Source organism: Brachypodium distachyon, chromosome 5 (genome assembly GCF_000005505.3).
Source record: "Brachypodium distachyon strain Bd21 chromosome 5, Brachypodium_distachyon_v3.0, whole genome shotgun sequence".
Classification (NCBI taxonomy): Eukaryota; Viridiplantae; Streptophyta; class Magnoliopsida; order Poales; family Poaceae; genus Brachypodium; species Brachypodium distachyon.
In genome coordinates this window covers 12,220,811-12,240,499 of record NC_016135.3, presented here as the reverse complement: position 1 = coordinate 12,240,499, position 19,689 = coordinate 12,220,811, and the positions used below count along the sequence as shown (strand labels likewise).

Here is a 19,689-nt window from a genome sequence, read left to right as displayed (position 1 = left end):
TGGAGTTGGTGGTGATGGTACGACCGCCGACGTACGTCATGTCATCAAAATTACGGCTAATATGCCACCGCTCGTTATTTCTCTCGACCCGGACTCCCCCAGCGCCCAACCTGTCTCGATCCCCTCCTGACGCCCCACCCAACCTGCTCCATCGTACCCACCGCCGCAGCCCCCTTCCTCTCTGGCTACCCCCCCCCCCCACCCCACCCGCCTCCCTTCTCTCCCCCGACCTCTTGGTCCTTCCTTCGCCTGGACATCACTGTTTTTCTCGCTACAGTTCGCGGCCTGGCCACTCCAAGCATACCGACCCCACGCGAGATCCACCCGACGACCGATGTTCGCAGTCCCAACGCGTGATCCAGAAAGTGGCCATCGTCCGCCATCCACGCATGAGATCCAGTAGGTGGCCGGCCATAGCTCAACCATCCGGCGAGTCCTTGTTGTTTTCGTTTGTTGTGGTGCTTTGCACTAATCGACGGATAATTCGATAGCTAATTGGGATGTACTCCCAAGCTGATTGATGGTAGCTGCTATGGATAATAGGTAGAGTAGTGTTCTACCATGCACCGAATGAATACCAATGTATTCAATTGGAGTTGGTGGTGATGGTACGACCGCCCCCGTACGTCATGTCATCAAAATTACGGCCAATATTCCACCGCTCGTTATTTCTCTCGACCCGGACGCCCCCAGCACCCAACCTGCTCGATCCCCTCCCGACGCCCCACCCAACCTGCTCCATCGTCCCCACCGCCGCAGCCCCCTTCCTCTCTGGCTACCCCCCACCCCACCCCGCCCGCCTCCCTTCTCTCCCCCGCTCCCCCGACCTCCTGCTTCTTCCTTCCCCTGGACATCACTGCTTTTCTCGCTGCAGTTCGCGCCCTGGCCACTCCAAGCATACCGACCCCACACGAGATCTACCCGACGACCGCTGTCCGCAGTCCCAACGCGTGATTCATAAAGTGGCCGTCGTCCGCCATCCACGCATGAGATCCAGTAGGTGGCCGGTCATAGCTCAACCATCCGGCGAGTCCTTGTTGTTTTCGTTTGTTGTGTGACTTGCACTAATCGACGGATAATTCGATAGCTAATTGGGATGTACTCCCAACCTGATTGATGGTAGCTGCTATGGATAATAGATAGAGTAGTGTTCTACCATGCACCGAATGATTACCATGTGCATGCTGTGATTGGAAATTAGCAGCTACTGATAGTTCGACTGCATGCTTAGAAATTAGCATCTTTTTTCTATGGGTTCCAGACTTTTGGATGTATACAAATTTGCTCTATGTTTTGAAGTTTTGTATTGGATCTTTTTTTGTTAGAATGTGAAAAATTGGTACAGAATTTGAATGATGATTTATTAGTACACAGGATCATCTTTTAAAGTGGTCGTGACGTGTGGGTTGGGCTGTGGCGGCATTTCCACTAGTATGTATTATATTTCACAAAAAAAATATCATTATATCCTGATGGAAAGAACTTTTTTAGTGATATATTTTCTTGTCAAAACTTGTAACTCATTTGTTAAATTGGTGATTTAGGAAGACATGCATGCCTTATAAACGGAACGGAGGACCAGGGACCGTGTATACATCGCAACGAGATACTACCTCCGTTCCGGTTTAAGGGGCCCCCACACTTCTAATCATATAATTTTTGTGATACGAAACTCATATTAGATTAGTTAAATCTTCGTGACATGTACCGGAACGAAGGATGTATACTGGGCAACATGGGTGAAGCAAATATTCGAGAGAACCGGATAGACAATGCGGAAAGTTGCAAAAGCACGGAGCAACGCAGGGCAAGACCTTCACCAGATGAGGCTACGCGCGCAGCGAACCCAAAGGGAAACCGAGACAGAAATGATGAGCCTTTACTTGCCAACGACGGCCGAAAACCGGAACATCATGTCATGTGGTGTTGGACTGTTGGTGATGGATGTATGGGAACAGCGAGGGAAGCAGCCAAGGAAAAGATGGGCCAGACGGCGAGTGCGAGAGGCGAGAGGTTGTGGATGACGCGACACGCCTCGTCCTGCTCGTGCAGGTACCATGTCACAAGTAATAGTCTATGCACTGATGACCAATGCTTCCTTCTTTGTTTTTAGACGATCAGATCATTCAGGGTGAGCACACTACTGAGCAGCCGGACCAAGGCCAACTGCAACGGGCTTGGCTGATGTAAAGGGCCGGCAGTCGTCCCGAGTCCCGACGCCCCCAACGTCTTGAGTTCGTGAGACCATGCTCCCCGCGTCACGACTCATAGATCGGTGTATTTTCGAGAAACGTCGATTCTTGATCCCATGGTGCCCAGGTGGGCCGTAGGACGGATGCAACGAATTCATTAGGCAGCGCCGAGACGAGATGCCGTCGGCGCATTATTGGCGCGCGCGGCTGTCGTGTCGTCGTCACACTCATCAGGCAGGCCATCTGAGCTCGCCCGCCCCCAGTAGCCCGCTCCCCTTCGCTTTCCGGTTCCGGCGCCGCCCGGCCGCGACCGGTTCCTAATAATCCCTTTTCTCTGCTCCATCCACAAGACTCCATTCCGTCCCAAAGAACTCCACCACGCCGCCAATTATTCCTCTTTGTATATGTACTGGAAGAAGAAAGAATATCAGTAGCAGTACACGTCAGCCGTCAGGGGGGGCGATTTAATTAGGCGTACCGTGTCAGAGGAATCTGTGCTAACTTATACGGAAGAGATCGCGTGAGCCGACAGATAGAGTGGGGGAATCGCGAGTTGGCCAGTCCGGCCGGTCTCCGTCCTTGTTGCTTTCGCGGGCGTTCGTACGGGGGATTTTGTTGGATCATTTCGCAAAACGGAAAAAAAATGTTTCCTTATTCGCTTCTACCAGGTGTTCGGTGTGCACGAGTGAATAGAGTACCACCGCTAGTGGCCGGTGACCGTGGAAGATAAGCAATTTTTCAGTTCTAGTGGAGCAGAGGTGCTCGCTACTCCAATTATTGACAGGCCGATCACCCAATGGTTAGAATTATTCCGTGTTCTATATACCTTCCGTGCCGTTCTCAGCTTTTCTCTGGTAGTACAAGTCACTGCCCCGTCCAGTTGGCTCGAGCATTTCTTCCTCTGAAAGTTCGGTTCAAGCTTTAATTGTGCTCTGCTACTGCTCTGTTTCGTTTCGCCTTCGTCTCTCCCAGCGGGTTCTTATATGGCCACAGCTGCACGCGGCATGCTCTGCGCTGCATGGCCAACCACGCCGTCCGGCGCCCGCGTCTCTTGCCGCCGGCAACCGTGAGCGATCCTCCATCATCTTGCTCTGCTCTCCGTCCGTGTGTGATCGGTCGCCCGGAGGTTTAGAGCTGTGTTCTGTTGAACTTGATCACAGCAGCTGTCGCGATGTCTCCTCTGGCGCCTCCGCAGGGCGAGAAGAGCTCAGGCTCCGGGGGGCGGCAGAGGCAGGAGGGCGTTGGGCAGCAGCTGCGGGGGCGATCGGCGTCGTTCCACGGGCGCGGGGCGGAGCAGCAGCGGCACCAGACGCTGCAGAAGCAGAGGCCCAAGACGCAGCCGGACCTGCTAGCCGGCGTCAGGGGCAGGAGCTTCCGCTCCGGCTCCGGCTCCGCGGACGGTGCCGAGACGCCGAAGGCGGAGCTCGCGTCCGTCAGGAGGACGCCGAGCAAGGTGCTGGTGAGCGTGGCCGTGCAGCGGAGCCTGTGGCCGCTGCACGTCATGGCGTCGGCAGGGTGGAGCGTGGCGGACCTCGTGGCGGCCGCTGTGGGGCTCTACGTCAAGGAAGGCAGGCGGCCGCTGCTGCCGTCAGCCGACCCGTCGGCCTTCGGCCTGCACTACTCCCAGTTCTGCTTGGAGAGTATGTGTTTCTTGCATCTGGAGACCACAGCACCTTTTTTACGCAGGTTTTTTCAAATTGGAGCAAGTCAAACCAACATTTCATAAGAAAAACTCCTCAACATATTGAGCAACTAATGTCTGGGCCCACGTGCCCATGGCTTAGTTTCTGTTTCACTGACACGTTGACCCCAACGGCAAGTCGGTCAAACAATCACTTGGCTATTTTTTTCATGAGGCAACAAAATTTTCTTAGACCAAGAATGATTGAACAATGGTAGAATTCAGCAAGTAAAAGTTTGCCTTTGGTGCGATTTCGCCTCTATGTTCTTAGCCTTCACTGATCATGTAAAACTTGTGGATTACTCAGGTTTGGACCCGAGGGAGAAGGTGATGGATCTGGGGTCCCGGAGCTTCTTCCTGTGTCCCCGGTCTTATTCAGCTGCCGCCCATGCGGGCTCTTCTTCCTGCTCCTCCGCCGGAGCAAGCACGGTCAGGGACGACAGGGAGGCTCCGGCTGCAGCAGGCGAACCACCGGCCTGGCTGCGCTACATGCCGTTCTGGCCGACGATGTAGCGACTCCCGATCATTCATTATCACTGCCAACCCTCGTCCATTTCTCCATTGCTAGACAATGAAAGACCCTATCTTCTGGCCGTCGCATCAAGACGGTGCAACCGAATACAAAGAGTTTCTCCCGGACTCTGTATTTGACATGCAAACAGCGAAGCCCATTCTCCGTTTGATTTGGTATTTGCGGGGCAAGTGGCAGAAAAGCAGGTAGCGATTTAGAGGATAAGACTGTAACGTTTAGTAATATCTCGTTGTTAGATGCAGACGGCCTGATCCCCTCGACCTGTTGACCACGAAAGATCCAGATTCCAGAGATGTCAAACAAGTTGTTGCTTGATCAGGACAGTTTACGCTGTCGAAGAAAGGTTTGCTGCAGAATACATACAGAAAGCTTATCTCAATTATTGATTTTTGTACCTGTGGATGCAAAGCAGACGGAATTGAGTAATTGACTGACCTTGTATGGATTACATATGCAAACTGCTCAAGTGGGAAGGAAATCTCAGTAGTAGTCCTGGTTTTTGTCCATCTTTTTCATGGACACGAGATGTACCATCATCAGTTGCAGATACCACAAAGCACATTATGCTGCACAGGTTAGCTGTGAGCACATTATTTTGAATGTCGACGCACAAGCCAGGTTAGGGATGAACACAAGAGCAGTCCAAAGGCTCGGCCAAATCATCTCTCACAAAATTAAAATATGCCATATTACGGATCCTGTTCAGAGAATTCATCTCTGAGAAAAAGGTGTCTTCTTCGAGGGTTCAGTATCAACAGGTCAGCTTAGGAGCCACACAAGATTAGGAACCAAGATTCAGTCTTCTAATATGTAATGAAAAAACATACCGCCACCACAACGGTAACAACTTATATTCAGCAAAGGTTGTAACCATCTTTACTTAATAAAGAGTCTTTTCAACAAGTGTAAAAAAGTGTTTTTTCAACAAAAATAAAAAGGAACATATATTCCGTAAGACGCTCCTGATTGAAACCAATGATATTGCATCATGGGCTAACTGGCGTGGAAAAGTGACATTTTCCCATAACCGGATTTTGCAGATACAATAGCTGCTGCCTTTCCCAGATAAAATAAATATGCTACTACCTCATAAATACCCATCTTGGTTCACTGAAGACAACAGCACAAGAATATACTTGCTGGACACTCACTTAATAGAGCAGTAAAGGTCGCTAAACTATTTTTTTCTCCAAATACAACACTACATCTCAAACGACAGAGTTACAACGCTACATTCTGAACTGGGTACATACACTTCAACTAATCTAACAATCACATTACAGACAGACACAACAGATAAACAATTTCTCATTGCAGAGAGTTGCCACTACAACAGATACTACACAACAAGTATCTCATGCAAATCAAGGCGTGGCCCTTCTTTCCATGCAGGCAAAGAACATGCATGATGCCACCGGGACTATAAGAATGTCCCAGTGCTACACCACAGCTAATCCACCATGCCTTGTAATTTAAGTAATCCTTCCTGATTGGTCAACTAAAGTACCTACTTGATCTCCACAAATCGCTCTTGAGATGTTACCAGGCTCTAACATGTTAAAGATGACAACTGAAAGAAACAAACATGCAAAAAATATATTTACGTACACTGCCGGACAAGGTGTCGACACAACTTTGTAATGACAAATTCATGGAGAAACTAACCAGGAATATTGTTCTCCTCACAACATGTAATTGCTGTCATATCCATGCTGCTTGTTCCTCTTGCCGCTAACTCCCTAAATGAGATGTGCTCAAATAGTGCATTACTGTTGCTTCTAGGAGGACAACCATATTCATCATCTCCAGCAATACCTTTCAGGACAACATCTGCATTGACTGGTTGACAGCACAGCTAGTCAGATTTCGTCTCCATAACAGCTGATGTTCTCATAGAAACCGGGGAAAGAAAATACACATATAAGGAAGCAAAGATGGAAGTGTGAGCAAGCCTTTAGAAGGAACAGGAAGGGGTGTGGAAGAGGGTCTCATCAACATACTTTCAGAAGCTCTCAGTGCAGCAGCGGTATCTGTTGTGAAAAGTGGATTTCCTATGCAAGCACCAATTCCACCAAAGATAACTACCCTTCCTTTTTGAAGATGGCGCATGGCTCGCCTTCTTATGTATGGTTCTGCTACCTCTTGCATCATCAGTGCAGTCTGGACTCGTGTCTCCACACCTATTTTTTCTAGTGATGCTTGAAGCAATACTGCATTCATCACTGCTGCCATCATTCTGACAATATTTAAACCGTATAAATAGATACACACGTAGCAAGCCATGACACATTCTTGAGTAGCACAGAAGGAAAGTCAGATCCACGAGAAAAGTAATGCAAGCTTGCTGGTTGTTATTAGCAGGAAATAAATACTTAATTGACGATTGAACCAAAGAGATACATATAAAAGCTACCAATTCTGATGAACTGAACCAATAGGATGGAGGTGAAATGAAGATCAAACAATAGTTTGTTGAGCACTACCTACAGCCTACACCTAATGGTTATGTGCGGTAAAGATCAAAAGGACAAAACATCATGCAACTCTTGTAGAGTTTATTTGGGACCAATGCCGCATGAAATTATTAACTAAAAAAACAAGGGGATAAAACTCTAACTAAGAGATTGACTCTGTCAGGTCGTTCTAGAGCAGCAACAAAAAAAGCACAAAGGACTATCTAGTTGTATAATAACTGGATTATACAAAAGGTCTGCAAGATTGGTGAGTCACTACATTGACATTAAATTCTGATTACGCCTCTAATCACATGTGCTTCAGTGGAACCTACAGATTTATACTTGCACTTGCTAATAGAGATGCCTGGGCGCAAATTCATGATACACAAAAAGAAGCATGTGAAGAACAGTTCCAAAGTAGTTTTGCTGACACACAGATCAGACCAGTCTTTGACCATGAACTGGAACAAAATGAAAGATAAAACCCTATATATACTACCCCTCGAGTTAAAAACGTGTCCTATCCTAGTACGCAAGCAGTCAAACAATTTTAGTTCTGAGAAACAATATACTTGTAAATATACATATCCTATGAAAATGATAGGAGTACATTTCTTTCGGAAAACAATTCCACGACATACTATAGTTTTGCCAGGTTTTATAAATGTATTAACAAAAACATTAGTGGTCAAGCTATGTTTTCAAAACCATGAATGGATTAAGTAATATAAGCACATAACATTGCACGTGGTATTAATGCTTAAATGCTGGGAAGATTCACAATAAACTCAATACCACATGTAACAATAATGTTTTTCCCATTTCTATAGGTTCCTCAAAATTCATTTTACATTCTAACATGAAACCCCAATTGCATAGTGTGAGCAGGAAAACAACAATGGTGAAATATTAAATAAAATGGTAACAATGACATTGAATTATGAGACAATTACCCAACAGGGTGTGTGGAAGCTCTATCAGTGCCTGTGGCAGCAACCCAATTGTCGCCACAGAATATATTCCGAGCTCCCATGACAATAGCCACCTTATTGAACAAAATGCAATATTAGCTTGAAAAGCATCGCTTCATATTTGCAAAATAGATCTGTACAATGGATTTACCTCAACACCATGGCGGCACGCCACTTGAACTTCTCTGGCAATCAGCATGATTACCTGGCAAGATCACAAAGCTGTGTGTGGAAAATTCAGGACAGCATTGAAAAGATGATTCCATATGTAACAAAAACTACCTTTGGGTCAACATTGTGAGGAGCTTCTCCAGCCAATGCAGTGCCCCCAATCTTTAGGAGCACCCTCTTCCATTTCGGATTTGAGAGAGGGGTCAATCTGGAACAGGGAACCATGGTAGGAGGGCCAGTACCGGAAGAAGGGTACCTGAAAATGGAAAACATCAGTTCGTCTCTGGATTCTCGACCAAGATCCCTAAACTAATCACAGCAAAGATGCAAAAATGAGACACCTTTTGTTGGCGTTCTGCAGCAGTTGCCGCGGCTTCTCGTCGTTGGTGGGCGCCAGTGGCTTGGAGGTGCCGGGCGACGAGGAGTTGCCGATGATTTGCTCCATCTGCCTGTACCAGGGCCAGTGGCTGACAGAGGCGGCACCGGCGCCGCCGTTGCGTGTGCACTCTACTTTGTAGCGCTTCTTGAGGTTGTCGATCTTATTCTTACACTGCTCAACGCTCTTGCCAGCGCCGCCTTTGCCCTGCCCGTCGGTCACGGCAGCGGCGACGTCCTCCCAATCCCGCCCCCGCAGGTTCCCGCGGTTGAGCTGCTCGAACCGCTCCGTGTATGCGTCGAGGAGGCTGCTGATGGCGCCGTCCGTCCACTCCTCCCGGTCCTTCCGGTAGTCGGAGGAACCGCCGCCGCCGCCGCCACGGCCCTTCCTCCCCCCGGCGCTGCTGCTGATGTAGGAACAGTACTCGCCCCCATCGCTGAACTCCTCCGCGCGCTCCCTCCGCCTCTTGGAGTGGTGCGACGCCTTCCCGCGCTCGGAGCTGTGGTTGCCCTCCTCCTGGGCCGGCACGAAGGGGCCGGAGCCGGAGCCCGTGGCCGGGGCGTCGACGAAGCAGAAGGTCTGGGCCTGCTGCGGCGGGGGCGGCTGGGCGGAAGGCTGGGGAGCGGGGTGGGCGTCGTCACCGAGGAGGCCGAAGTCGTCGTCGCAGGAGGCCATGGATGGACGGCGGCGTTAGGGCAACCCGCGCGGGCTCCGCTTCCGGCCACGGCGGCGGCGTTAGGGTGACGACGTTACCCCCGGCGCGCTGGGTGCCGCGGCAGAACCGCTGTGAGGTAGGTTATGGTGACGGGGAACGGAGGCGAGCCACGGGGCGTTACGGCTCTCTCACGGCTCCGTCACCTCGGCGCGTTACACGTTGCCGTGAGGCGGGACCCGCACGGGAAGAGAAGGTTGCCCGGAAAGAAATGAAGCGGGCCCACAACGTCGGTCCAATGAGACGAGTTTGAGTGGGCAAGCGGACTGAAGCACTGAGAGTCTGAGACCCACCCTTTTACAGTATCTTACTGCTGCATGCAAGCGGGCGATTGGAAAAATATTTTACTGAGATCAGATCATCAGAGACCCCGCTTGTTTGACCTGGGATCTGAAAGACTGCACAGCCAATTTTCAGTTTCCGTTCTTTTTGTTCATCTATTTGCTTTCTTTGGCGATTCGGCTTTGATACTTCGTCGTTTATATCTTAATTTCCAGAAGTTTAGTGTAGCTTTCACTTAACCTAATATAAACCGTAAAGATACATCTAAGAAACTTAGCCGAGGGTGAGTGTCCCTTGTAAGAAAGAATAAAGACCAGTGCATTGTACACTCGTTACCATTCACCAGTCCTGGAGGAGTCCGAATCTCCTTAAATTCAGTTTATCTCTCTGGATCTAGAGTCAACTGTTACATAACATCTCTGCAAAGGTGTTGCTGGACATAGAGGAGTGTTCACCACAATATCGTGTAAATCGACAAAAAATATGTTTTCTAAAAGTAGAGTTAAAAATAATCCCAGTGTAGAATTTTAATCAAATCTGTCCCCTTTGCTCGAGGTCAGGCTAACACCATATATCTTGACGTTGACCAAACCTTTAGTAATTTCACGAGCCATCGATGTTTTGAGGTCAATGCCATGATCCATACGGTGATCTCTTATGGGTAAACTAGGATCCTTTTTGTCACAATTTACACCTCAATATCAGCCAAGAATGCTGCAGCAAACAAGCCACAAAAGTTTAAAACAGAATTCGGAGCTTCCCTTGCACCCTGCATGGATGAAGAGCAGGAGAACAGTAACCAATTTGGGTGAACAAAAGTCAGTATGGATGGAGGTGGTAGCATCTATACTTCCTTGGTCCCGCAAGCATGAAATGCAGTACTATGAATTTAGATATTCAAATGAGCATTAACAAACTGTCAAACGACTAAAGGCAGAATTACATGATAACTTAAAACTAAAATCATTTGAACCTGAGAACAACAGGATTGCAGCATAATTACCACAAAGCTTGTAATATTTGGAATGATATGAACAGAAATGTTTTCAAATATTTTGAAATTTCTATTAACAATTATTCATCTATAAATCAACCAGGTACAAATTAAAGGATTAAACCTTTACCTTTGGAAAAGGAACTAAAATGGATCCAAAGATGACATTGTGCTACAATGCCAATTAGTCTCCACTGAGCCTAAAGATAAACCTATTTGTACTTGGAAATGAATCACTGTACTGGCAATGTTCGGAACACAAAAGACAAAACAATATATACAACCTTTCTGCTTAGTTTGGAAACGGTAGGAGAAGTCCGGTGCTCTACCTAAGCAGCAAGTAAAAAAGATCTGACCTTTAAATCATTCCATGTGTAGCAGATAAACACAAAGATAGCGCTTGGAACATCAGCTCTTAACTTCAGTTATGAAGGTCACACCTTCAAGCTGTGTTATTGTTTCCACTTTCCAGGGCCATGCTTTATGATCAGATCGATCACGGTATGATTATGAACACTATCAGTGTGAATTCTTTCCAGTTGTTTCTAGAATCAGACGTGCCTGCTACAAGGAAACATACAAATACAAAAGGGTAAAATGTGCAAAACGCAACTTAATGACCAAGAGAAACCTTTATCAACTGGAACAATTTTGCAAAAAAAATCTTATACAATTTTTCATAGAATACTAAGCAATCTGAAGTTTTCCATTCTAAACCTGCCGCCAATATCAATGTTAAAAGCAGTATGCACTTTCAAGTTTGAAGATCAGTTAAATGATTAAATATTTTGTGGTAGCTGTCAATACTCAATAGTCATGTGCAACATATTGCTTGTCGTGTACCTGTCATTGTGGTATACAAGCAACCGTTCAAATTGGCAAATCAATTCAATTCAATTTGATCTGAGAAAGATGTTAAAGTATGGGCTAAAATAAAAATTCTGCAGAAGTAATTAACTTGTAGCACCATGATTCTCTAACAGCAGGAATGTCACGTATGGGCCAATTTAAAACTTTCAGAAGTTCTTCAGAAACAATTAACATGTAGCATAGTGATTCTCTAATCTCTTACGGCAGGAGGTGTCAAATATGGGCCAGATTAAAGCTTCCCAAAGTTCTTCAGAAGTAATTAGCTTTTAGTACCATGACTCTCTAACAGCAGGAAATGTCCTTGACTGAACTGAAAAGTCAATTCGGAGCCATAGCTTTATTATTCAACTATAGTAATGATAGTAAAATTAAATAATATGGCCACATGTATGAAATTGAAAATAGTGTTCAACTAAGCAATGATGAAAAAGACACACACGTACACATCGTGACAAGCAAAAGCAAGCGACAATGAACGCATCATACATTGCTTGAGACAAAAGAACTTGTGCAGACATGCTGCAGCATAATTCACTTGGCGGTCATGAGGGGGCAACCTACATGAAAGCATTGTTGAAAGTGGAAACTGTTGTTGACTAGTAGATCATGACACAGGCAACTCGGTGTTGGTACCAGACTGGGCAATGAGGTGGTCTACAAGGAACAACCTTGCACGGTTCGCAGCTGCGAAGTACAGGCAGATGTGCTCCTCGAGGTCGGTGAGTTGGCGTAGGAGGCTAGGATGGTTCTTCCGGAGCTGCCGAACAACTTCTTCGATGGTGTGGTGCTGCCCCCTCCCACGCTCGAGCCCCATCCGGACCAAGATCTTGTCGCTCTCGATGGTGGCGTGGAGCCTGCCCACCAGCCGTTCAATGGTGTCCACATCATTGTTCAAGACGTAGGCGCCCCTGGCTGCGGCATCAAGCCGGTCCATGTGTTGCTGCAAGCGTTTCATCCAAGCAGGTGCTGGACAGCAGGAGCCACGCGAAGCTGCACAGGCAGGGACGGCAGCCAACAATGCAGTAACAGCGTGGGTCGCGATCAGGAGGCCAGCAATTGCAGCACCTGTTGCGCAGGCGATGAGGCAGATGCCAGACCCACGCGCTGCACACCGCAGCAACCTGCGCCTTCGCCGGGCCTTCAGGAGGCGGAGGTCAAGATGGGTTTTGAGGCCAGCAAAGCTTCGATGCATGCCCTGGAAGCCGGCTGCGTGGGGCAGGAACGGGTTGGGCATTTGATCGAACAGGTGGAAGGCGTCAAACGCGCAGTCGCACTGTGTCGCGGTGAGAGCCGGCGCGTGCGGTATCAGCGCGAGGATGTCCGTGATGGGACCGTACAGCGCCCGCGCGCGATGCAGTGCCCGGCGGAGGGACAAGCAGAGCAGCGACGCGTGGTGCGTGGTGCGGAGGTAGTCCGAGGCGAGGCGGGTCAGCTCGGTGTCGGGCGCGTCCCCCAGCGCACGTTCCACCACTGGGTCCTCCGGTAGGAGCACGCCGGCCAGGGTGCACCTGTCCTCCTCATCCTCGTCGCCGGCGCCGCCGTCAACCCGTTGCCCGTCGACGGTGACGTGGATCTTGGCCCAGATCTCGTTGTAGGAGCTGGTCTGGATGGCGAGCGTGTACTCCTGGCTAAGGTTGATGGTCGCCCCCGATACGGGGCTGCTCCCCGCCGCCGCTCCCCCACCGTTCCTCCTCGCGCCGCTACTAGCACCCGTACTGGAGCTCGTGCTGGTGTTGGGGTCCGTGGTCGAGCACGAGCGTCCAGCCTCGTCGTCTTCCTCTCCGTCCGCGTCGCAGCGGCGTTCCCTCGGCCGCATCGACCAGCTCTGCCCTCGGCCGCAAGCAACGAGCCGGAACGAGGCAAAGCAAGGCGTGGGCGCAACAAGTTATAGCCCCGCCCGGCTACTCCTCCGCGCTTTGCCTCGTTCCTGCCCAGTCTAAGAGCGCGTAGGGAGTGGAGGAGTAGCCGCGCGGGGCGGTGTGGTGTGCGGCGTACGCCAACGGCCAACGGCACGACACGAAGCGTCTCGGGCTTTTTTGACCCCGGCGACGAGTCGAGTCTGCCTTTCACTCGACAGATCGAACGGCCGGCGCGCCGTACTGCTGCGCCATCGTGCGGCTCTTGGGCTACGCCTGTTGCTACGGACGGTGCAGGCGTGCGCTGCGGGATAGCCGCGCACTCGACCTCGGGCGCGGCTGTGGTAGTTCAAGCGAAGACGTAACAGCAGTTCCGTACAGAAGCTGCGCGTGTCAGTCTGGGGTGTGTGCAGTGAGGGATAATCGGAGAAGAAGAAGGCGCGCGAGAGATGATAAGGGTGGCGTCCCCGCGGCCTCCTTCCGCCGTGCAGCTACGCGGCTGCGGCGGCGCCTCCTCCTCAGCGCTCCCTTACAGGGGATCCGGAAGTTGCTTCGCGGCGACAAATGGGAGCAGGAGGACGAGGAACAGAAGGAGCGCTATCTCCTGCAGCTCGTCCGAGGACAGTGAGGGGCCCCGCGGCGCGGCGCCTCCGACTCCGGCTCCGGCTCCCACGGCACCTTCCGAGGGATCGATACAGCTCTACTCCCAGATCGAGAGGTTGGTGGTGGATAATTCCCTGGTCCCTCGTATATCTGTTCACCACGCGCTCTCTTAGACTGTCTGACCTCTTGCTGCTGCGGCGGCCGTCGCGCTTAGGGTGATCACGGAGGCGGCGAAGCAGTCCAGCGAGGGCTGGGGTTCCACCGGCGATTGGACCGAAATTGAGGTGCGTTTCGGTATCTCTTGCCTCCATTGCGATTGCCTCCTGTTCTTAGTTGGATTGATTATATTGCTCGTCATTGTAGGGGGCGTGGGTGTTGAGGCCCAAGTCTTCGGAGCCCTCGTTTGTTGTCCATTTCATTGGCGGGATTTTTGTTGGAGCCGCACCGCAGGTCACTTACCGCTTCTTCCTCGAGCGTCTCGCGGACAAGTACGTTGATAAGCTATGTCTTGAGGGTAGGACATTCCATTTCTAGACACTCAGCTATCATGTGCTTCCAAGCAAGAGATGCTTGTTCATGTTTGAAGAATTCAGTGATACGACAATCTTACATGACAATGAATTTTAGTTACCTGATATCATTATGTAATTCTGAACTGCTTCTTAGCTCTTTGATATATATCCTACTGCAGCAGTTATGATTTGCAGCTACTTTCTCTTGATTTCCTACTCCCACAAATGCTAATTTCCCAGTTTCATATTCAGGGGAGCTTTGGTGATTGCTACACCATATGCTAGCGGCTTCGATCATTTCTTCATCGCAGATGAAGTTCAATTTAAGTTTGACAGGTGCTTGAGAAACTTGGTTGAACCTGTAAGTGGTACACTCCAACTATCAACCTCGGATTTTGCCCATTGTACTAAGCATGTGATCTTTTTTCCAGGTAAATGACCTTCCTACATTTGGTGTTGGACACTCTTTGGGATCTGTCATCCATCTTCTTATTGGTAAGAGTTTCGGACGGATTTAACTTCAGTTAATCTGCTCTTTTATTCTTTATTTAATCTCACTCTTATTATTTATTGTTGTTCAACTAGTTGAATGCTATGTGGCTTATGCTCCTTTCTGTACCAGGATCAAGATATGCTGTGCAGCGAAATGGAAACATACTGATGGCCTTTAATAACAAGGTGTGTTTGTGTGGGTTGGTGGTCTTTTCTTTTTCCTTTTGTAAGTGGTTATTATCATTTGCTTAATGGATAAAATAAATATGAAACTGTTTTAGTTTACTCTTGATTCCCAATAAAATCTCCATATGTTTGGAGTGTGGGAGCATAGTAGTACTAGTGTACCTGAAATTAAGCAGATACTCCAGATTTTGTCATTTTACTTAAGAGTTTCCTGCATATTTTACAATGGGTATTCTTCCATTAAGAGATCATAGTACAAATGCCAAACTGAAGTGAGAACTTCTGTACATGTCCTCATAAAACAGTCCATGTCGATGTTTAGCATGTAATGTGGCCCCTTTAACGTGCCATGCAAATTTGTGTGCTATGAACGTCTTACCTTAATACGTTGTATGACATCCCTTTCCTACTTAAAATCATCGAATGTGGTCCTAAGCATTTTTGTTCTGCATAAACTGTCATTCCTTAAAAACTGCTACTAAAAAGTTCAATTTTTTTTTGTAATTTTGTGATCATTCCTTTGCAGGAGGCAAGCCAGGCGGTTCCATTGTTTTCACCTGTAATTGTTCCAATGGCACAGAGTTTTGGTCCAATACTATCCCAGCTGACATCATCTCCAACAATTCGCTTTGGGGTATAATGTGTTCCTGTATTTTTCATGTCAAATATTTTCCCTGAATGTAGGCATTCCATACTTCCGTACTATTCTATTTCCATGTTTACACTGCCAATTGTCATTTAGGTATCACTGTATTGTTTAAGATGAACTGTCTTTGTTACTATTAGTATCTTATAAGCACAGGTGCTACGTACCTTTTAAAGTGATCGTGGTTTGGTCACTTCTTTATTTGTAGGAATTTCCAGTTTTCTTCCAGATGAGCAATACAACTTCTACTTAACACCCAAAACTACTATAATATTGAACTCTTAGGTTGTTCCTCTTTCCTGCCTCAGAACTTTGAAGTATGATGGTCTCCTATTTTTCTGAAACTTTTAATGACCATATATTTGTTTTATCAGACCAGCTTTTCTTCATTTTTTGTTCTTGTTTTGTATATGTCTTTTCATTCAAGCTACACTACCGTGAAGGCACATCCCAGTGATTACGAAAGGAAGCACCAGAATTTCATATTGGTTGCAAATGAAGTTTTGCCAATTATCAAGAAATCAAGGATATAATAATAAATTAATAATCATGAACATGGATTATTTTACCCATTTTAATATTGTTATAACCACTCTCCCAAATGTAGCATGCATATTTGCCTTTGTCATATTAAGAATAGTTGGGAACATATCATTTCCCTCTTTCTAAACGAGGTAAGGTGATTATATTCTTGCACAGCAGGCTGAAGCAGCTATTAAGCAACTTGAAAATCTAGGCCCCCCTGTTGTTAAGCAACTTCTTCCCTTAATTCAACAACTTCCTCCATTGTATATGGACTTAGCGAAAGGCCGAGAAGAGTTCATTCCAAAACCAGAAGAGACACGCCGGCTGGTATGTTCGCACTCTTCTGTTATAGCATTTGAACTGTTTGCATCACATGTGTATATTAGGTATTGTAACATTCAAAAGTACTAAGACTATACCCTTTCTTAACTTTGCGCTTAATATAACTAGGTTGATACATCACATAGAGATAAAATGTACTGATGTTGTTTTATAATGCCTCCATCATCTTATGATCTGGAGCAGTGGCGGAGTGTGACGGAAAGTTAAGGAGGGGCTAATTTCATATAGACAACGGCAAGAATTTTTTATTTGAAAATATTTGAATTTGCACAATATCTCATCAAACTTTTAGTTGGATTCATACAATCTTAGATGTTCAGTTTCATCGAATTACATGGTAATTGACATGGTTTATAAAAGAGGGGAATGAGAAAAAAAAATATATTACGAAGTATCTAAACATTAACATGCATAGCCATACTATATATATTAGGGCAGGTTTTCCAAACTGTAAGACAATTACTCCCTCCGGACGGAATTACTTGTCACTGATTTAGTACAACTTTGTAATACTAAATCTGAGACAAGTAATTCCGGCCGGAGGCAGTATGTAAAATATATAGCTGTTCTTTGTGTGTAATTAACTAAAATGGTAGAGATAAGCGATTCCTGAAAATAGCGTGAGACCAAAATAAATTAAATTATAGTCGACCTCGTGATCTAACACAACATGTTCGATCTATTGGTAAATGTGGTTGAGTCGGCCGGTTGTGCAGCTCGCTAATTAAGAGAGCTTGGCAGCACATCGCTGATCGAAGGAGCTAGGCCGCAGAGGTAGATTCTCGTGCACATTTCCTATGATTAATCTCCATGATGCTCCGCCAGTGATCTGGAGGGCATCCTTGTCAGTATCTGTCCATGGGCAATTATGAATTATCAGACAAAACTTCAAACCATTATTATGTTAACCGTAAACATGAGATGATTTGTTTGGAACTATGTAGGCCACATATCTGGTGCCCAGAAACCACGAAAAGAAAGCAATGATTCTCGAAAGTAATAGTTGCAATGTTAGTATTGGTATATGGTCCATAATATCCAGAAGTTTGAGTTCTTGTTTTTTGTCAAGTCTGAAACTGTAGTATGTTGATACGTGTTACATACCTGTGAAGTGACATTGTAACTCTATGCTTGCTGATTTCATCACTTCTTTTGGGCAGATAAAATCTTACTACGGAATTTCTCGAAACCTTTTAATAAAGTTCAAAGATGATCAAATCGATGAAACCTCTATCCTTGCACAAGTACTAAGCTCTGAATCTTCTATTAGCTCGCTGCTTGATATGTCGATTCGATCGCTTCCTGGGGATCATGGCATGCCATTGCAACAGGTATTTTTTTTCCTTCAGGTTTCCATGGTTGGATATCTTGACGGAACAATAATGAAGATCAGAATCTTATATTTCTGAAGATTACACGTTATTATGATTTGTTACTCTTGTTTCAACAAAGTAACTGTGTATTCTTTCTTCAGGTACTTCCTGACGTTCCACCAGGAATGGCTGATGCAGTGAACCGTGGAGGTGAACTCCTCGCAAATCTGACAACAGGCACACCATGGGAGGCTGTTGCTAAGGAGTTAGGTACCACTTTTGGCACTGACTCTGGCATTCTGCGAACACAGATCCCCGAGGACGTCAATGCACTTGTGGATGTAATTATTTCATGGATAGCTTCAAATTCTGGCCCAAAACTACTTCGTTCATGACCACCCACAATGCTTATGGGGATGTAAATACCAGTGGACAACAACAGGATTTACTGACGAATGATGAGTAATGCAAATTTGAGCTTGCATTCAGCACTGCATTTTAGTTGTACAGTGTCGTTTGATCGTTTTCTTTTTCTTTCTTTGTTCTTTTTTTAGGCTCTTTGCTTTTGCGTTGTTGCATGTACTCGAGCTTCTTGCGCTTCTTCGAGAGAAAAATATCGAGTGTCCAAAGGACTCAAATATGTTTGATATGTACTGAGAGTATTTTATGAACTTTGAAGATAATTTTTAAAAAACTTAGAAATTTATAAATAAAATTGTTGCATTATGCTCGGGCTGAGCCACTAATTTTCTAATTTTTGCAATCTTGTCCCGTCCACGAATATGTAACTGAATATACTATTTACTATCTTGTCTCGGCATTCTTTTTCAATATGCAAAATGCATGCTTCTGTGCCAGAGATATACCGGCTGAGGTGTGATCTATTTTGTTTTGAGAGCGCATTATGTTTTCTGGTGCTAAGTGCTAACTGATGATTGGAAAGGGTGCCGTGTGGTGCACAATGCTATCTGGAAAGACTGCTCGGCACTGTCTTTTGGGTTGCTGAACTGTGTTGTTGTATTGAATTTCTTTTATTATCTGCGGTGGAAAAATAAATAAGAAATCAGAAAATTATTGGTTAACAAAAGAAAAAAAAGGCAGAAAGTGGTCAAATAAATTGGATTATCATTATCTATCTAAATGCAAAACCTAGCCTAAGAGTCTCTGAACATGTCACCTTACCATAGTGACAAAGGCAAAATGATCTCTTGACTCCCCAGATGTTATTTTGGCTATACATTAATAATGACAAAGGAATTTATAATGAGCGATCATTCGTTCTTTAGTAAGGCTGGGGAGCGACGTTCTTTAGTAAGGCTGGGGAGCGCCGCTCCCTCCCTATTCAATTCCTAATGACAAAGGGTATAGGCTTGTAATATTTAGTCCTATGTACTCTCTCCGTCACATATTAAGTGATTTTTTATTACATGTATCTAGACGTTTTTTAAGCATAGATACATCCATATTTGGGTAAATTTGAGTCACTTAATATGGGACGGAGGAGGTAGATGTTTTCTTTGAGTGTTCGAGCTCTTGATTTGAAGATGAATATGATTACAGATTATGTTCTCTAAGGTTAGATAAGACAGGAGTACAACAAAGATCGTTCTTGCGAGATTACGTGCCCACCTACACGAAAGAAATCTGTATTGGGTTAGATGGCAGCTCTGCTCTGTTGAGATTGCTATTTTTTCCAACAAAAGGGATGAACTTAGAAGTCGCATCAAGGCGATTAGTGATGCAAGCAGGGATCCGTCTCTAGGCCATTAGGGACTTGCTAGTTTGAATTATTATGTTCCTACAATTTGACTTGAAAATTTAGAGGTTGACCTAGAATCATGACATATGTGGGATCTTGCTAATTTGCATTCGCGAGGCGATACAGCTGAGGTCGCTATTAACTATACCAAATAGGAACTGTTTAGTGTTAGTAGATTTGCAATGAAAAATATTACCTCTGTTTCGAAATGTCCGAAA

General features: G+C 46.3%; 4 protein-coding genes across 8 annotated transcripts; 2 read left to right on the top strand and 2 right to left on the bottom strand.

The window, feature by feature from the left end:
- Positions 1–2,910: 2,910 nt before the first annotated feature.
- On the top strand, positions 2,911–4,883 carry LOC100829251. Its single transcript, XM_003579625.4, has 2 exons — positions 2,911–3,832; positions 4,181–4,883. The coding sequence occupies exons 1-2, from the start codon at positions 3,364–3,366 to the stop codon at positions 4,384–4,386; spliced, it is 675 nt and encodes a 224-aa protein (XP_003579673.1). The 5' UTR covers positions 2,911–3,363; the 3' UTR covers positions 4,387–4,883.
- Positions 4,884–5,471: 588 nt separating this feature from the next.
- LOC100840998 lies at positions 5,472–9,186 on the bottom strand. Of its 2 annotated transcripts, none has more exons than XM_010241557.3 (7): positions 8,345–9,186; positions 8,115–8,211; positions 7,984–8,037; positions 7,815–7,906; positions 6,406–6,641; positions 6,071–6,244; positions 5,472–5,975 (listed from the first exon to the last, which is right to left on the bottom strand). In XM_010241557.3, the coding sequence occupies exons 1-7, from the start codon at positions 9,052–9,054 to the stop codon at positions 5,878–5,880; spliced, it is 1,461 nt and encodes a 486-aa protein (XP_010239859.1). In that variant the 5' UTR covers positions 9,055–9,186; the 3' UTR covers positions 5,472–5,877. The 2 variants fall into 2 exon arrangements, with proteins under 2 accessions (XP_010239859.1, XP_003581179.1); XM_003581131.4 differs by having other exon boundaries at positions 8,115–8,259; positions 8,345–9,183.
- Positions 9,187–9,673: 487 nt separating this feature from the next.
- On the bottom strand, positions 9,674–13,336 carry LOC100840698 (UPF0496 protein At3g19330). 3 transcript variants are annotated; one of them, XM_010241555.3, is made up of 2 exons: positions 11,906–13,336; positions 9,674–10,931 (listed from the first exon to the last, which is right to left on the bottom strand). In XM_010241555.3, the coding sequence occupies exons 1-2, from the start codon at positions 13,051–13,053 to the stop codon at positions 10,919–10,921; spliced, it is 1,161 nt and encodes a 386-aa protein (XP_010239857.1). In that variant the 5' UTR covers positions 13,054–13,336; the 3' UTR covers positions 9,674–10,918. The 3 variants fall into 3 exon arrangements, with proteins under 3 accessions (XP_010239857.1, XP_010239858.1, XP_024311401.1); XM_010241556.3 differs by having other exon boundaries at positions 9,674–10,928; XM_024455633.1 differs by having other exon boundaries at positions 9,723–10,142; positions 10,724–13,332.
- A 100-nt stretch (positions 13,337–13,436) lies between these two features.
- LOC100828249 lies at positions 13,437–18,213 on the top strand. 2 transcript variants are annotated; one of them, XM_010241553.3, is made up of 10 exons: positions 13,437–13,811; positions 13,911–13,980; positions 14,060–14,184; positions 14,461–14,569; positions 14,640–14,703; positions 14,831–14,886; positions 15,413–15,520; positions 16,232–16,384; positions 17,560–17,730; positions 17,874–18,213. In XM_010241553.3, exons 1-10 carry the CDS (start codon positions 13,543–13,545, stop codon positions 18,105–18,107), a joined length of 1,359 nt encoding a protein of 452 aa, XP_010239855.1. In that variant the 5' UTR covers positions 13,437–13,542; the 3' UTR covers positions 18,108–18,213. The 2 variants fall into 2 exon arrangements, with proteins under 2 accessions (XP_010239855.1, XP_003579670.1); XM_003579622.4 differs by having other exon boundaries at positions 13,438–13,811; positions 16,235–16,384.
- The last annotated feature ends 1,476 nt before the right edge of the window (positions 18,214–19,689 follow it).

Excerpts from the sequence above, each read along its gene's own strand:
- LOC100828249 (XM_010241553.3), top strand. The coding sequence starts at position 13,543 with ATGATAAGGGTGGCGTCCCCGCGGCCTCCTTCCGCCGTGCAGCTACGC. Across the intron at positions 14,570-14,639 it reads TGAGAAACTTGGTTGAACCT|GTAAATGACCTTCCTACATT; the intron begins GTAAGTGGTACA and ends TCTTTTTTCCAG. Across the intron at positions 16,385-17,559 it reads CAGAAGAGACACGCCGGCTG|ATAAAATCTTACTACGGAAT; the intron begins GTATGTTCGCAC and ends TCTTTTGGGCAG.
- LOC100840698 (XM_024455633.1), bottom strand. The coding sequence starts at position 13,053 with ATGCGGCCGAGGGAACGCCGCTGCGACGCGGACGGAGAGGAAGACGAC.
- LOC100840998 (XM_003581131.4), bottom strand. The coding sequence starts at position 9,054 with ATGGCCTCCTGCGACGACGACTTCGGCCTCCTCGGTGACGACGCCCAC. Across the intron at positions 8,260-8,344 it reads CTGCAGAACGCCAACAAAAG|GTACCCTTCTTCCGGTACTG; the intron begins GTGTCTCATTTT and ends TTCCATTTTCAG. Across the intron at positions 6,642-7,814 it reads GCTTCCACACACCCTGTTGG|AATGATGGCAGCAGTGATGA; the intron begins GTAATTGTCTCA and ends AAATATTGTCAG.
- LOC100829251 (XM_003579625.4), top strand. The coding sequence starts at position 3,364 with ATGTCTCCTCTGGCGCCTCCGCAGGGCGAGAAGAGCTCAGGCTCCGGG. Across the intron at positions 3,833-4,180 it reads CTCCCAGTTCTGCTTGGAGA|GTTTGGACCCGAGGGAGAAG; the intron begins GTATGTGTTTCT and ends TGGATTACTCAG.